The sequence below is a fragment of the Python bivittatus genome, unplaced genomic scaffold, assembly GCF_059951505.1.
Source record: "Python bivittatus isolate LINGU-HERP-01145 unplaced genomic scaffold, Pbiv_v1 ctg000410_np1212, whole genome shotgun sequence".
Taxonomy (NCBI): Eukaryota; Metazoa; Chordata; class Lepidosauria; order Squamata; family Pythonidae; genus Python; species Python bivittatus.
The window spans coordinates 2773306-2791184 of NW_028277067.1; the positions used below are offsets into that span (position 1 = coordinate 2773306).

Consider the following 17879-nt stretch of genomic DNA (forward strand, 5'->3'; position numbering starts at 1 on the left):
CACCAAGAGCTATCTAGGTGTCATTCTGAGATATCATAATGCAGGCAGTTTCCTCACAGCAAGGATTTCCACTGTGTTTGTCTGTTTTGTTCCTTGTTAGGCTGCAGTTGATTCATAAATCAGCTCTGTACTGCACATTCACTCACACATCGCAGAGAGGTGCCAGGTCAGCATATGGTATTGTTTGCTTAGTTTTCAGACCCCCATCCACCAATGCCATGGGGAAACTTTTACAAAAGTCATATGAGATTTCTGCTTGAAGGAATAGTACAATCATTTCTACCTCTGAGTAGTGTTATTGAATATGACAGTCCCCTTTTGTCTTAAGTGTGGTTTTTGTTGCACAGAAGTGAAGTATGCACAACAGTGGTATAACCAAGGACCTCCCTAAGGTGCTTTTTCATCACTCAGGATGAAACTATGGATCCTCCTGTATTGTCTCTTCCTCAGCACAGCTCTGGAGTCATTTAGTTCTTTATATTGGAATTGTTCATAAATCTGGGCACCATCTGTCATTCTTGTTCGCTTTCACCTTTGCCTAATTGCTTAGCATGTTGATTTAATGCTAGACTGATGTGGGGTTAATTACAAGACTATTCCTTGTGATCTTTGCCTAGTGCTGTCTCCATCTACTCTAGTGCCTAATCTCTGTTTGCACAATAAAGGTATTTCCTTTCGTTTCTTAGATCATATTCCTGCTTCTGCCACCAGTTCTGGCAACCTGTCTCATGACCCAGATTTCAGAGGACATTATAAAACCCACTTTTTCTTATGCAGCAGCCTCATTTTGCGCTGAGATCATATACTGCTTCACACTTCAGGCACGCAGGCCATATGGTTAAATGTTTTTGATTTAAAGATAGAAAATGAGAAAATATTAGATTCTGCACTTTCCCCCAATATTCTGGCTTTCATCTATTATGTGTGTGTGTGTAAGATTTTGTTAAGGATTTTAATTACAATAGTAAAAGCTAATAGAGGCTAAAAGAAAAAGAATAGAAAGAGAATGGTGCAAAGGAGAAGAAAAAATGTAGAAAATAGAAAAAAGGAAAGTAAGAATATAGTAAAGAAAGAAAAAATATATAAAGAAGTGACTTCCAACCTTCATCACAAGTATAAACAATTTTTGTAATTCTTCACCCCCTCTTAGTTTGCAACAAATGATCTCTTCATCCCGTATCCCATCTCTTATCTATAGACAAATCCATAAAGCATCATCTTTTCAGCCTAGTGTCAGCAGAAACTCCATTAAGGGTTACAGGAAATAACAGCATATCTTATTTTAACCTTGATCAAATAAACCAACCTTATATTCCTTCCTTTTACTTCTAACAGTCCTAATCTTTAATCCATTCAAATAATGTTGTAGAATTTGATTTCTTTTCATTTCTTCTTTGTCCCTTCTCACAAGATTCTTCAAAGCTTTAACAAGCCTCTTCTGTAAATCCAATATAAAAAATATCCACATCACTCTCTTGGTCTATTATTTGTATTTCCCTTTTGATTTTTAAAGCTTCAAACGATTTCTTTCATATGTCCAGTGAGACATCCTTTTCCATGTCATTCTTGTAGCCTGTCATTTGTAGATCCACTTTCGATGCCATCTCTGTCTTGTTAAATACAAATTGTTCCTCATTTGCCATTTCTCCCATAACATCTTTTGGATACAGTCTATCCACAGAAGCAAACATCACTATTGACATTATTGTTGCTAACTTCTGATTCCATTTTTCAATCAATCAATGGAAAGTACTTCAGTATTTTCAATGTTACAATGTTTTGTGTCATTTTATAAGTCCCAGTTAATTAGCTGTTAATCAGGCTTGTGTATTTTTCTCCCTTAACTAAAATCTTTAGTTTCCTCCAGTGTCCAATTTTTAAAATTACTTATCTTTATTTTGCCTTGCAAAAGTCCAAACAAATCTATTTCCCACAGGAAGGATTCTTTAATAATTAATTCCAAAATCTCATTCCAAATTTATCTGGACCCTTAATCCATTAGTAACTTTCTAGGATTAAAGTCTTATTTAGCTTTTTACTGTTTATTTCAAATTTTTAAAATTCTTAAGCTTATGATTAACATTTTCTTTCATTAAGGATTGAAGGAAACCTCACCTGGTGTTTTCAGGCTTGTCTATCCAAAGGTCTCTAATAGCTTAAAAGTAGTTAACAATCAGTTTCTGAATGTGATTAGAAAAAGAAATTTGCAAACTTAGTATCCTTTAAAAGGCACTGACCATGGTTGCAAGCAAGATGGGTATTCCAATGCTCAAAACCCACCAGGGACTGTTGTCTTGCAGTCTCCTTGCGAGGACCAACTGTTCGGAGCACATGTGGGCAATCTCCTGTCCTCTCCTTGTTCAGGGAGGTTCCGAAGAGCTAGTCTACTCACCAGCTCTTCATTCTTTGCTGCAGTCATTGGCTCTGCTTTTTGCAGAGCTGTCTTCAGTCCGCCATTTCTTCCTCTGGAAGTCCATAACTACTTACTTTCTGAAATGATATAATCTGTGTATAACATCACTGTGTTTTCTGAGTAGCCTCCCTTACCTTCTATCATAGGCCCTCAGAACTAAGTTTCTGTTTCTTATATTAATGCTCAGCCAGTTTCTGTTTGTAAGTGGTGTGTGACATCTCTCTTTTCATATTAGGGTTCTCAAAAACCCATGAATGCTAAACAAACAGCAAACAGTGAATTTGCTGCATTCATTTCCACAGCTTATTTCAAAATAAGAATGAATTTCAGAAACTAAAGCCATCTTGTACACATACTGTCTGGCACTTCATTGTTGACCTCTTGTCTCTGATTCCCTTTCAGACAATGCAAGCGGCAAGATGTCCCACAGATGAACTCTCCTTAACCAACTGTGCTGTGGTCAATGAAAAAGACTTTCAGTCCGGCTTGTAAGTTTGGTTGGTCTCTTTCTAAAGAGGATTGGAGAAAGAGACTTTCTTTAGTCTGTTGTTGTCCAAAGTTGTACATAGCCAACCTTGCAAATTATAAGACCATTATTAGCAATGTGAGCAATGTGCTGAACTCAGGTTCGGATTCAGGAAGAGCCAGTCTTCCCCTGGCATCACCTCAAAGGGAGGCAGTGAGGCTATGAAAGAGGAAGGAGAAAGGTTATGGGAATACATATCAGGCATGAAACTGCAGAGTCTTTGCTGCTCTAACAAGGATTTTGGCACACCTTGCCTGCCTGTGTAGCAAAGATTTTGAATTGGTATGTATCTGGTCGTGAAACCTCTTACTTCATGTAAGGTGCTAGTATCAGCCACAATAAACAGCTGTGTGCCTGAATGAAAGGAGAATGAGCTTTGGAAGATCAGTTTCCTGGGGTGCATTACAAATTCACATATTTCATCCCTTCCAGCTGTCACTCCCATACTCTCATACAAGGGATGATACAGTTAGACATCAGTGGGATGAGAATGACTGTAAAACTGGCCCTCCTCTTCAAAGTGGTCTGTGGTTTGTGAGCTGTTTGATAGAGACTTAGAACACCAGTATATATTTTGTTAATAAACATCAGCTCTGTTAAATATATTTGGTGTCCCAAAGGTTTTATTTTTCTTTGAATTGTGTTTTATTTGGGATTAGACATTTTTTTTGTGGGGAGGGAGAAACAGATGAGGCATTATCCCTGATATTTGGGTTATAGAGAGCTATTTGTTGGTTGTACAAACTAAGACTGAAAATAAGTTAAATCCAGATTAAGTTAGCTACATTTTGAAATTAGTGGGAAAAAATAATATTGATTAATTTTTCATCCCTTCCAGGTTACTATCAAAGAAGGGGTGAAAGCCAGTTTGGTCTAGGAGTTTAGGGGTTGGTCTAGGAGTGGGGAAACCTGAGTTCTAGTCCTGTCTTAGACATGAAAGCCATCTGGGTAACCTTGGGCCAGCCACTCATTCTCAGCCCTAGGAAGAAGGAAATGGCAAACAACTTCCAAAAACTGCAAGGTCTTGTCTGTGTAGTTTGCTAGGAGTCAAGCCTGATTTGAAGACGACAACAGCAACAACAACAAAATCCCAGTGGTTTCATTTGTTTAGTTTGGCTCAAACCTAAGCTATATAGAGTTATATAATTCTTTGCTACATATGTATGTGCATACATTTCTTAAATATTAAGTAAACTAAGGTGTATGATCTCTTTTACCTGCAAATTGCCATCTGGAAGCTACATTATCACATGTAGGAAAGATTGTGGGAGGAATCAGTTTCTGGAAAATCACTTTGAATTTAAAAAAAGGATAGGGAGGAATGGGTTAAGCAGCTTCTTTTGGCATTTTGTTATGATCGGATGGATCTTTCCTATCCAGTATGATAGGAATGATTTAGTTAAAAAAAAAAAAAACCAAGAAAATTAAGTATGCAAAGAACAATTTTGAATGTTAGACTTTAGTTATCATCTCATAGAATAGTAATTGCTTAGGATGACTCAGATTTTGAAAGGTTTTAATTAGTTTTCTTTATTTCTCGTCCTGCTCCCCTTCTACCAAACTCTTTATAGGCATGTAGTTGTGAAGACCTCACCTAACCACAAATACGTTTTTACACTGAGAAGTCATGCCTCCGTTGTCCCAGGTAGCATCGCTTTCAGTTTGCCACAGGTACGGCTTTGATTTTTTTATTTCCTTTTTGGTCCCAAATGCAAGCAATATTGCTACTGAAAGTTTTATTTCAGCAAAAACTGAAAATGCAGTGGCTCAAGATAAAAGTATGCTTCCTAGAGATGCTATTGGTACTAGAGAGAGATGTTCTGGATGAACTTTTTGATCAGTTCTAGTAAGGCACTTTTTATCAATAAAATATTAGGAAAATGGGTTGCTTGTGGGCAGAGAACTATGAAGGATTCCTGCTGTTGTGTGAGATATAATGTAGGCAGTTGGGCAACTGCACTGATGATCTCTGTGGCAGAGATGTAGCTAGGATGAGAAAGCATTGCTGTTGCCAAATAAGCACTTTTATGCTGTGTGTAGAGCTCCAGTATTGAAAAGAAGAAATATAATATTTTCTTTATGATCCAAGAATGTCAACTCCCTGCACTGATATCTTTCAAAAGTAGCTTCAGCATTAGCTATTTAGCAACAAATCTTCACAAAGTGTGACTAATCCTTGTGGCTTCCCTGATCCCCCTGTGGTGTTAGCTAACAGTTTGGACTTGTGAATGAAGCACAGCATAGCCTTGAGTGTGTGTGAGTGAATAAGAGTTCTTTCATTCTAATGAAATAGCAAAGAAGAAATAGCCCGCTGAGCTGCAAAATAAGATTTTACTTCCTTTCTTTTGTTTAACAGAGTTTTGAGAATAGTGGTTTTGAGGGTTTTTTTGAGATACCTGATTGCAATATTTATTGCAGTATTGGTCTCTTTTTTGTTGTTAAAAAAAGGTTATTAAGTATATAGTAACTTTACATTATTTAAGCAAATGATAAAAAATAAAGAATATAGATACAAAAGAGTGAAATACTAAAAACAAAGTAATAAAAAAAAGGCATAAGGGGGAACTTTTGATAGCACATTTTCTCCTTCCCGTACATTGCTTCCAACCACTAACCTCTACTTAAGTATTTGTACTTTTCTTTGAACATTAGAGATTATTGCTTTTGTCTTGTTTCATCTATTGTTTTTTATTAGTCCCTTAATCCTTTTTCTTAGAAACCATATTCCAAATGTCTTAACTTGCCTTGCTATGTGATGTACTGTATGTAGGGGAGTTGCACTATTGATCTCACTTGGAAGCCTTGTTAAAATATTTGTGAGCTATCAGGTACCCTCCAAATGTGTTGGGACTGCAATTCCCAGAATTCCCATTCAGCATAGCTAACATACAACACTGGAGGGTACCAGTTTGAGGAAGGCTGCCCTAGATCAGGGGTGGGTAATGTGTGGTCCTCAGTTTTTCAGTAATAACCCCTGGCCAGCGCATGGTTACTAGAAAGAGAAGCACAAAATTATTGGCTCTCCATTTTTGAAAATATAAAACCCACCTTTTAAAGTCAAGTCTGTTTTCGCCTCTAAGCAAAATACGCAGATCTCTTGGTGAGTGGAAAACAGGAAAGACTAATTAAGAAATCTTTTAAAAATCCAAAGCTGGAGATAATTTAAGGTACTGCGGTAGGAGGTCATGCATCCATGGAGAATAAAGTCCCAGTCTATGTAACAAAGGAGTAATGTGATCAAAATTAGGGGTCTAACTTGTTGGAAATGTGAACAAGAAGGGACATTTTATCATGTTGGGTGGATGCGTAAAAAAGCTAGAAAATTCTGGATTCAAATGCATACACTGATTCAGGATTTTAAAGATTAATATACAATTGAAACCTGAGGTGTTTCTTTTGGGATTAATGGATAAACAGTTGGAAAAAAGTCATGGAACTTTGTTTTTGTACATGATAACTGCAGCGAGATTATATTTTGTGCCCAAAGATGGAAAGATTCACTACTACCCACAATGGAGGAAGTTCTTCCATGAAGATGATGGAACTTGCTGAGATGGCTAAATTGGCTTCTTTGATCAGAGAAAAGACAATATCTGCGTTTATTGCTGACTGGAAACTACTTATAGACTTTTTGCGTGAAACAGAAAAAAATGATTTGGTTTTGATGATTAGACAGGATAGATTATAGAAAGAAGAGAGTTATGTTGTAAACATAGAGTAAGAGGTAAATTTATAACTGTACTTATAACTGCTGTAAAGATCGGAAGCTACTTCTTTGTATCTTTTTTCTTTCTTTTCTATTTTTCTTTTTCTTTTTTTCCCTTTCTTGCACTTGTAGCTTTCCCTTTGATTTCTTTCTTTTTCTTTTCTTTTTCTTACTTTATATTAGTTTTTATCTTCCTTTTTAAAATCTTTAATAAAATTATATTGAAAGTTAGGGGTCTAACTTGCAAGCCTGTGAACCGGTCATAGCATAAGGCCTACGTGCCTGTCCCTTCATCATTGTTATGTTTTTGCCTTTTATTGATTTGAAGCAAAAACTATTCTAGGTGCTGAGGGGGCTCCATATAGTTCTTGGCATTTACATAATGCTGAATGGTGTACAAAGTATTTGTTTGTTTATTATTTTATTGTCTTTGATGCTGCCCAACTCCAGATGCTTATGAGCAATTCACAATATATCAGACAATATAAAAACAATATAATAAGAAGCAACAAACAACAAAACCAAGCTAGAAGAGAAGAAAAAGAAGAAGGAACAGATGTTGAACCTGGGAGACATCCCCAAACATCCCTCTATATCACATCCAGAGGAGGAGGCTCCAGCCACGCTAGCCCAAGGTCTGGGAGAACAGCCAGGTCTCTATGGCCCTCTGGAACACCAACAGGATGGGAGCCATCCAGATCTCAGGGGGATCCTCATTACATAACAGCAACATAATGATAATAATAGTAGTAATATCTGGTTATCCTCAAAACAATCATGTATAATAGGCCAGTGATAGCATGTTGCCTGTAGGAGACAAAGCAGTCTGGGACTGCAAGTATGTTTTAGCATGATATCAATCTTTACTGTGCATATGGTTTCCATGCAAAAGGTTATTCATTATAAATTTAGATAGTTTTTTTTTCTTTATGAATATATATACATATTTAATGTAGGTAGATGATTGTTCTTTTTCTTTTGCACTTCTCTTTCTCTGCAGAGAAAATGGGCTGGCCTTTCTATTGGGCAAGAAATAGATGGTAAGTGTTTACTGTAAATTAGTTCATTGTTAGGGCTGACTTAATTGAAAGTTGTCCTCTTCCAAAGCCTCTTTCTATTGAAATGAATTCTATTATGGTGCAGTTGTTTTTTTTCTCCTCTTTTTGCTGTTTGGTGTTGTCTACGTGAAATACTATGCTGGGATAGCTACATTGATCTTTAAATGCCTGCTTCATTATTGTTATTTTAATTGTCATCCCTAAAGAAAAGCTTTATGTAGGATATTTAAAAGTTAATGATAATAAACATAAAACAAGAAGACCAAAAGAGATCAGCCAACCAAGTAAATACATCAGAAACAGAGGTGGGGACATATCGGATCTTGCCTAATTAAATAAGCAAATGATAAAGGAGCAAATAAAGTATCCAGTTGGCTGAGGTTAGGAAAGAATTGGTGAAAAACTAAACAATTGTGCCATGAAAGAGATATCTTTATGATCCTTGCATATGATCTGCATGCATGCTGCTTGCTTATTCCTACAGAAAAGTATGAAATGTAGTTGTATCCTAGAGAAGTTTCCTTCTCCTCACCCTAGTCTCTCTCAAAAAGTGTATTAGCAATAGGATTCTTGTGTGTATTGTCCAAGGTGCTGAATGTTTTCTCCAGTTTGGGCCTTATGCTTCATAGCTGCAGTTTAATTCTATGGAAAGCAATAAACCTTGTAGGAAGATGTGGATTCCACTGTTTTATCTTACACAGTAAAAACTCATGTTTTTATTGCTCAGCAATATAAGAATAAGAATGAATAAACTCTTTAAGCATCCTAAATTCCTTATTGGTGATTTAGACAAAGCCGTACAGCCATTACCGTATATTAACTGCATACATTGCCTCGTTGCATCTGTTAATTCTAGCATTACCCTCACAGATGTATTCTCTTTTCACTTAAAGGTGTTTGTTTCTCAGTATTTTTACCAGAAAATCTCCCATAGGGAATGTGGAAACATTTTCCTACAAAGCAGATCCTTACAAAACAGGAAGGGCTAATTAGTGATTGCAGTGGCATTATTCCCACCTGCACCTAAATTTGGAGGTGGTTTCTTAAGTCTGAATATGTTAAGTTGATGCATGGAAATACACACCTTTTGTGACAGATTCTAATTTCTGCCACACTCATTTTTATCATTTTCAGTGACTGAAATTCAGGGCACAGCTATGCAAATAGACTTGGTCCTTACTTTTAAAGGCTTTGATAAGTTCTGTGGAATAAAATAAAACTGATTATAATCCAGACAAACAATTGAAGAGACATACTTGTCTTTTGCTCTAGTTATCAAAGTTATTAGAGAAAGAATTCTACCCTCTGTAGTACTCTTTGTATCCCTGACACATTCAGTGGCTAAAACCACATCCTTATACAGTATGGGAAACTAAGTCAACTGCAACTGAGGAAATATGAGGACTTTTTTTTTTTTTTTTTTGGTAATAGTAATTTCTTGATATAAAATAAAATTGCACTACTGGAAGAGCTAGAAAGTTTTTTTATATGCTTTCATAACTGACCAGGATTCATAAATTTTGATTATTTATGTGATGAATGCTTCTTGATTCAATGTGGTAGCTATAATAAATAGGCAAGATGTGCACACAGAATACCAAGAATTATCCTCAGGATAAAGAATCTGAAGGTCAGAGATAAAGATGGAGGCTAGATTACAAACAGCAGAAACACAATTGACAGAGAAGTTATTTAAAGTTCAGAGGAATTCCAGAATATTTTGAAAGACATGATTTAGAAAGAGAAATGGAACATCTACTTAAAGAATATCTTTATTTAGATGATGATGATGATAATTTAAACTTGTATGCACCTCGCTCTCAACAACTCAGAATGAAGATGAATCATTATAAATTTGAGAACTCTATAGAATAAACTTATGGACACATAGAAGAAACTTACCACGTGTATACTCATAAAGGCAGAAGATACAATGCTGCCTTTAAAAAGGTGTGGCATTCTTTAAAGCTTGGACATATAATAAGAGATTTTATCAGATGTCACTCTGGATATATTTAGAAAGTGAAGAGATGTGACTTTTTTGACGTCTCCAAGAAAGATAGATCAAATACAGGTAGGCTTCTCTATTTCATCTGAAGGTTTTTACAAATGGCAGCAATAATAGAATAAAATGCTTGAGTCATTAACAGCAACAAAACAAGCCAAAAAAGATCCAGAACTGAAGATCAAATACTGGATCAAGCAGCAGCTTTTCTTTCATAAATTAAATTGATAACTGACATCATGGATCAAATCAAAATATTCTCAACAAATATTAATGAACTAAAAAGCCAAATTAAAAGGAAAAAGATATTTTGGGAATTAAAGGAAATTACAGATATATGTCTAACAGAGGTGTATATTAAAAAAGACAATGCTAATTTGCTAGAATGTAAACAGATCAAAAATTTGTGGCCCCTGGTGCACAAAAAAAATGCATTAAATCAGAAACTTATCATGGAATTTGGAAAACAGATAAATGATGAAACAGGGAGATCACACTGAACAACAGAAAATTACAATTGCTTCAATTTACACTCCAAACAATAATGAAGCAAAATCTTATGAAAAAAAATCCAATTATGAAATTACAGTGACATGTTGATTCTTGGAGATATGAATAACTTTTCTCTTAAAATATTTATATATCTGGTTCATATAAAAGGAATTCTGGTAAACCTTCAAAAAGTGTTCTAGATTATATGTCTTTGCATTCTCTCTTGACACATGGAGACCTAAATATCCTTTAGAGAAAGAATCCATCTATTCTTTTGTTCACAAAACATACTCAAAAATAGATATTTGTTGGACTTAATGGCAAGCAACTTTTGTCTTTTTTATTGATAAAGATTTATAAAGATATCAAAATTTATTGAATAACTACTTACAGACTTGGAAAAGGGAACTTAAGATGGAAAAAGTTAAACTTGTCCTGGTTAGAAAGAATATCAACAATGAAAATGAATATTTTACCAAGGATCAACATTTTATTTCAAATTATACCAATAAGAGTTGAAGAAATGGATTAAATGACAAATAACTCACTTTATTTTGTCAAGCAAAAGATTGAGGATTAAATTTAGAATTATGCAAGATGTGAAAGATGGGTTGGCTCTATCAAATCTTAAACTTTATTATCAAGCCAGTTGTTTAACCTGGATTATACTTTGGATCATATTGCCATAGAGGAGGGTTGCATAAATATATTTGGTTGCATGCAGACAGAGGTGTCTACTTTATAAGAGATTACTCAATCATAAATAGTGAACTAAAAGTATGTAATAAATATACATGATTCCGTCTGGACTTACCATTCCTTGCTTCGATATTAAATATTTTCATGAAGGTGAATGTACAAAAAAAATAATCAGTGGAGGGATAATAATTCATATGAATTGCAAGGTTTGATAAAGATTAAATCTTTTGAGATTCTCTCCTTGGAATGGTCAGAGATGCTTTATTGGTTCAGTATTTTAAAGTAACTGGAATAGCTCAAAAGGTATCCCAAAAATAAGTTGGAACACTTAGATATTTGACTGAATTTAAAAAAATGTATAACACAATTTGTAGGGGCTTATTTATAAGTTGTAATTATAATTCAGAAATGGAATAAGTCCAAGATTGCATGATTAAATAGATGCAGAAATTAAACAGGAGAATTGATATACCATAATGGGAATACCAATGGAAGAGAAATAACAAATTTATTGTGAATATTACATTCAGAGAAAACTGGTATAGATATTTTAAAATTGGTATATTACTCCAGTGTTGATTGCCAAAATAGGTAACACATACTCAAAAAATTGCTAGAAGTGCAATAAAAAGGATAATTTTTTCACACTTGGTGGCAATATGATAACGTTCAACAGTTCTGGAAGATGATTCACTATAGAATGAAACTAATCTTAAATATAAATTCTTCTTTCTTATCAGCTGTTTTTCTGCTAAGCATTACTAAGACTTATTTTCCTACAAAGTATGTACAGAGTTGGTTCTGTATATGATAACAGCTGCCAACAATGTTCATGTGTGTGTGGGGGGAAAGTTTTGTGTAGCTTTTCCAAACCAAATACAAATGTGTGTGCCACAATACAGGTTTACAAATAAATTGCAAATACAAATATGACAGCAATCATAATTTTATTTCTGCTTAATTTCACATTATTTATTTACTTACTAAGTTTATATGGCTGCTTACTTTAAATGCAGTAATCCTAGATGGATCACAATAAAGCCAGTAAAACAACAATAAAACAATCATATCACCCATACACAAAGCACCACAATTCCCTCCCATTGTGCTTCAACTGATAATTCTAATCAAAATTTTGTAAGCATTTAAAATTGTTTCTTTTTGCTCGGGGAGAGGATTTGATATTGTACTGAAAGAGAAGGGGAAGGGGAAGGGGAAGGGGAGGGAGGGAGGAAGGAAGGAAGGAAGGAAGGAAGGAAGGAAGGAAGGGAAGGAAGGAAGGAAGAGCATTATACAAAAAGCATTTAAATAGGTTCCTCTCTTTCATTTCCTCACCATTCTTTCCTTTTTCTCTGGATGTATTCTGAATTTCCTTAAACTTTATTAATTTAAAAACAGAAATGTTTATAAAATTAGCATCAAAACTCAACATATGTTAATTAAGCTTTTTTTGGAAGGAGGAGGGAAATTACATTTTTTTGGAGGGAGATGCTCCTTCATATGCAGGAGGCTTTAGGGTCTGGAGCAGGTTGGCTACAACTAAAAGGTTGGGAAAGGACTGTCTGCCTGCTGTCCCAGGCAAAAGATACAAGCTTTCTGCCTCGGCTTAACTGCAGCAGTGAGGGTCACTTGGTGCCACCACAGCGTGGACTGGACAGGAGCTTCTGTTGGTCCTGCTCAGCCCGGGACAGGGGCAGTGCTAAGCAGCTCTTGCTACTGCAGTTAAGCAGAGGTGGTGAGCTTGTGCTGGACTTCTAGTGAGTTCTGAGCCCAGAATTTTATAGTGAATAAATGTATTATTACTATTTAAAATTAATTTTGGGTGTACTTGACTTTTTAACCATGTGTGTAGGTTTCATGAGTAGCATGCATATGCACACAAAGGAGGAAATGTCGTCTGCCAGTCTTTTATGCTTTTTACTGGAAATTACATATAATTCTTTTCTTAGAAGAATGATAGATTAAGTTATGGAAGTATGCATCAGTATCAAAAATATGTTTGTATTTAAAAAATTAACCCGATACAGAATTAAATTTAACCTGGAAAACATTTTATGGATTGAAATTCTGCATGTGGATTTCTCCTACATCCAGAGTTTGGGTTCTCTTAATATAAGGGAACCCAGTGAGCAGTTCCAGTGATAGTCTCTTTTGCTTTAGGAACAAAAACCATGTGATGTTTAATCAGAAATGAAAGAGTTTATATGTTTCCCATCTAATTTATCTGCTGGTACTGTAGATGGTAGGAAACAATTGGCCATGTAACAAAGTATTTGGTTATGTTTCTATGGGTCCTGTGTGGGCCCCATGCTAGGAGCTTCTTCCTGCTTGTCATGTTGTATTGTGGAAATCAGAAGGCTGTACTGAATATGCAATAAAATCTGGTCTCCATTTTTAAAAATGTGACTATGATTAAACACAATTTGTGACATGTAAATTATTTTTTAATAAAACAATAACTTTAGACTTTAGATGTAATTGTTTTATACCTTTAGATCAGGAGTAGGCAACTTAATGTTTTCCAAATGTTTTGGAGTTCAGCTTCTCCAGCATAGAAAGCGGCAAGGATTTGTAAGAGATGTAGCCAAAAATATCTACCCCCTGCTTTAGCCAATAAAAGATAGCTAACCAATGTTGCTGGATTGGAGACCCTCTGGTTTATTCGGCCAAAGCCCCGATCTTCACCCCAAGCCCTGTGTTCCGGTACCAGTGATAATTTAATAGCATGATTTGATGAAGGTCTTTTTGTGAACAATCATAACTTTGAAGATGTGCATTATTAGGTATTGATAGTCTTTTATTAAAAAATATTTTTTTTCTTAACTGAAAAGAACCTTTATTGTTTTGTCAGAAAAATATGGAAAGGCAAACCAAAATTTATTTATTTATTTATTTATTTATTTATTTATTTATTTATTTATTTAATTTCTCACCCGCCCATCTCCCCCCAATGGGGGAACTCTGGGTGAATCAAAAAAGGATGAAATCTAGTTTATGAGCTCAATTAGTTTTGTCTCTGAAATTATAAAAATAAAGGTTTATAGTCCTTAGCCTGTTCAAGTCAGTGTTAATAGTGTTGGCTGTGTTGAAAAATAAATAATAAAACATAACCCAGAGTGCTCACTAGTGTTTGACTTTTTTTGCTTTGGAGAGCTTGCTCTCCCAAATGGAAGCAATCGACTTCCATATCGTTTTTTCCAGTGTGCCTGGGCAGATGACCCAGAATACATGATTAACCAAACACTTTTTAGCTGGCATCTATAAGAGCTGTTAACTAAAAAAGAAACTAAGCACCCATGAATGATTCAACGGAATAAAAAGACTATAGGCCCTTGGAGAGTCCCTAGAATTCAGACAACACAACAATGACAGCAAAAAGAATTTTCTTCTCAAAAAGAGATTTTTGGCTCATATATTCATTTTAGAATTTAAAATGTACACATACCCCATCCCCAAGGAGGCCTCATAGTCATTTTTAATTACAACAGCAAAAAAGGATAAATGCATTAGAAGCACATCATATTATGAACAATATTCATAATATTCATGCTTTTCATTAAATGAATAATGGTGCTTTTTTATTTTCATCGGGCACATAATTCTTCTCAAAGGAATCATGGTTTGAGGTTGGATTCTGCAGCCTTTGGTTGAAGAATGTTTTTCTTTTCCCACAGTTTCCTTGTATAATTTTGATAAGACGAAGCAGTGTATTGGCACTATGACTATTGAGATAGATTTCCTGCAGAAGAAAAATATTGACTCAAATCCCTATGACTCAGACAAAATGGCGGCTGAGTTCATCCAGCAATTCAACAACCAAGCATTTACAGTTGGACAGCAGGTTTGTGCTCTAATGCTTTTACATACTTGTGTGTTTCTCACTTAGCAGTACTATTTCTGTTTGCTACCAGGAAGCGAATATTTATGAATGATAGGTTGCATGCTCTTCTTTTTAGATTGCAAATAACAAAAAGCTATCTGTTAACATATACCCAGTATATTTTTTGCAGGCTAGAAATGTTTTGGGATTAGTTAGGGCTTTTGATACCTGGATGAAGGCAAAATTCTTCAGGATATCACTTAAAAGTTTGTTGATTGTTATAATGAGTTGTTTATACAACCAGAATTTCTCAACTAATCCATGATATTCTGGAACATTGGTTGGAGAAGACCTCTGCTTACTGGAGCCTTTGGGAAAATTTCTGTTGGAACAGAAATGATAAATGAGCTAGGCTGACCAGTGTAGGGCTGGTACAAGACAACCTATATGTTTATTGTAACCATTAGTTAGCATAGTAATTGCAATAGAAAATAAAAAGGAAGTTATGATCTCACCACCACTTAAAAGCATTTCTGCTGCTAAATGCAGATAGAGGAAGAAAATAAATCCATGGCATAGGAGATCAAAGAGTGTATAATAGATTAGTAGTGCAAAATAAATAGTGTATAATGGACCTTGGGTTTGAAATTTGGTCTGCAACAGTTGTGAAATAGTAGTAGTTTCCTAGGTTCCTGTGTAAAAAATCAGATTTAGACATGATGGTTTCCATAAGGCTACCTAAGGAGTTCATCAGCAGAGACAAGATTCAAATTAGCTACTTCCTGATTTATAGCTCAGTCTCTTAGCCTGTTATGTTTCCTTAAATTTTGAGTTTGATATATGAGGGACATAGTCTAGTCATTAACCAAACACAATGCCTTCCAGATGCATTGGGGTGATTACTTCCAAAGTTCCCAGTGAGCATGAAGAATGATTGGAGTGTTTCTTTAATCAAAAACATTACTTAATCCTGGATTGTGATATCCTCATGGGCATTTTTCTTTCTCTACCCGCAACAGCTAATGATAAAGATGGATGAATAGATGGACTATATAATATAGGGCACAAGATGATAATGATGAAAAGAGGCATGATAAATAATCATATAGAACAGATTGTGACTCAGGGATGCGATTTTCAGCAACCTCTACTTCAATTTATAGTTCTGCTCTAAAATTTGCAGATGGGCAGAGGCCCTGAACTTCACAGCACGTACCTTGACACCTAATTTTGTATGCAGAGCATGTTCTCTGTCTCTTCTGCTATACTTTCTTTTAATGTGCATTTTTCTTTACTCCTGCAGCTTGTATTTAGCTTTAATGACAAACTTTTTGGCCTGTTGGTCAAGGACATCGAAGCCATGGATCCTAGCATTCTTAAAGGAGAATCTGCCACAGGTAAAAAACAGAAGGTAAGTTGCATAGTTGAATATGCATGTGGTCTTAAGACAAAGATCATCATTTGAAAACTGGCTGCTTTTAAATCAAACACCAGAATTTGGGAAAGGGCATTCTTTGTGGACATTTGGAGGCATCTTGCTTGGCCAGTCCTGAATTAAAGGTATCTAAATATCTGGTATGATCTAGCAAGCAGCAACTTGAGGAGTTCCCAGTACTCCCCAACACCACATCTCTTGAAATTTGGCAGAAAAATGGCAATCTCTGAGACCTTGATTTTCTGTTCTTTTATGAAACAAACAGGCATGTTAAAAAATACCCTGACCCCCCAAAAGTAAAAAAATGGGCTGGAGATTTCAGATTTCAGTTCCACCTGATTCAGGGATATCACCAAGTCACTGCCATGCCTCTGAAGTCCTCTGAAGTCTAAACAAAAGGCAGTTCCCCAAGTGAAGTAATTACTTGATGTTTTAGTTTTTAAAAGAGGAACAAGCATTGTACTTTTATTATTTGCCGATGAACACTTCCTTTTCATATTATGAAAAATGCAACAATATCATAGTCATAAGTTCTCAGACTAGGAGAATTCCATAATCAAGGCACCTTACTGAAAGCCAACCAATCTCAAAGAAGGGGGAGAAGGAAAAGAAATAGTACAGAAAAGAAACACTTTAAGGAATGGTGTGTGGCTCACCAAAACTCCTAGAAATCAAGATCAAATCCTCATTACATAATGGGAGTGTATTCTGTCTTAAAGTAACATTTTCCCTTGTTAGATCAACATTAATTTGTCATATGTAAATATGACAAATTTTGTTTATTATGTTCATTCTTATATTAGAAGTATTCTTCTGCTCCCACATGCCTCATTTGCCAGGTTGAGTGATGGTATTTTTTGCACCTACCTTCTGTGCTGGCAGCTGTTTTCCTTCTTAGAACCTTAGATTCCTGATCCCTCTTCCTGTTTTCATAGATTGAGCTGGGAGCAGATAATCACAAATTAGTCTTCTTTGATACATGCTGCTGAAGATAGTGTGAAGGCAAAATGCCAGTTGGGTAGAAATAACTTCACATTCTGCTGTTTGCCAATTTCTTTCTTGCCTTCTGCATCTCAGTGGGAAATATTGAAAATGTCATTATTCTTAAAGGTTTTGTGTGTTTTGTTCCCATGCTCAGATTGAAATTGGTCTTGTTGTTGGAAATAGTCAAGTTGCATTTGAGAAGGCTGAGAGTTCTTCCCTCACTCTTATTGGTAAGTCTGATGTTGAGAAATAGTTTTGCATTCCAACCAGCTATCACAAAAGTTACTAATTCACTTTTTTTTTTACTAGTCTGTTTCCTCATATAGCCTTAGTATTAGAAGGAGTCTGGTAGCATCTTTTCTGACTAACAAATTTTATTAAAAGCCATAAGCTTTTGCGAGTTACAAAACTTCATCAGATGCATCAGTTCCCTAAGCAGATTGTTCTTTAACCAAAGGTACTAATGACATCTAGGTTTAAGAAAAACAAGAGTATACAAAAGAGATGGGAATAGCTAGATGCAAAGGAAAATTACAGTTTTAGAGCCTTTAACAGTAGCATGGAAGGAAGCATTTCAGTAGCCAGAAGTATAAGGACAGATGTCGCCTACTTCATAATCAGGGATCCTATAGCCAGAGCAAGAGAGAGTGAAACCACTTTCCATTTGGCATTTACAGATGAGGGATACATTTGGTTGACTTACATTCTTAGGTAAATCTACTTTAGTCATACTCCCTTGAA

The 17879-nt window shown here is 35.4% G+C and overlaps 1 protein-coding gene across 5 annotated transcripts in view; it reads left to right on the plus strand.

Moving 5' to 3' along the window:
- The window catches only part of NSF (N-ethylmaleimide sensitive factor, vesicle fusing ATPase), a 76726-nt gene that overhangs the window by 8210 nt on the left and 50637 nt on the right, over positions 1-17879 (plus strand). For all 5 annotated transcript variants that reach the window (XR_003085959.2, XM_007421750.3, XM_007421749.4 and 2 more), the window contains exons 2-7: positions 2816-2901; positions 4511-4610; positions 7646-7685; positions 14574-14740; positions 16023-16130; positions 17293-17368. Coding sequence is in view for 4 of the 5 variants with exons in the window: in XM_007421750.3 (XP_007421812.1) it covers positions 2816-2901; positions 4511-4610; positions 7646-7685; positions 14574-14740; positions 16023-16130; positions 17293-17368 (577 nt within the window). In the remaining variant the exon portion in view is untranslated. The remainder of the gene's footprint in view (positions 1-2815; positions 2902-4510; positions 4611-7645; positions 7686-14573; positions 14741-16022; positions 16131-17292; positions 17369-17879) is intronic.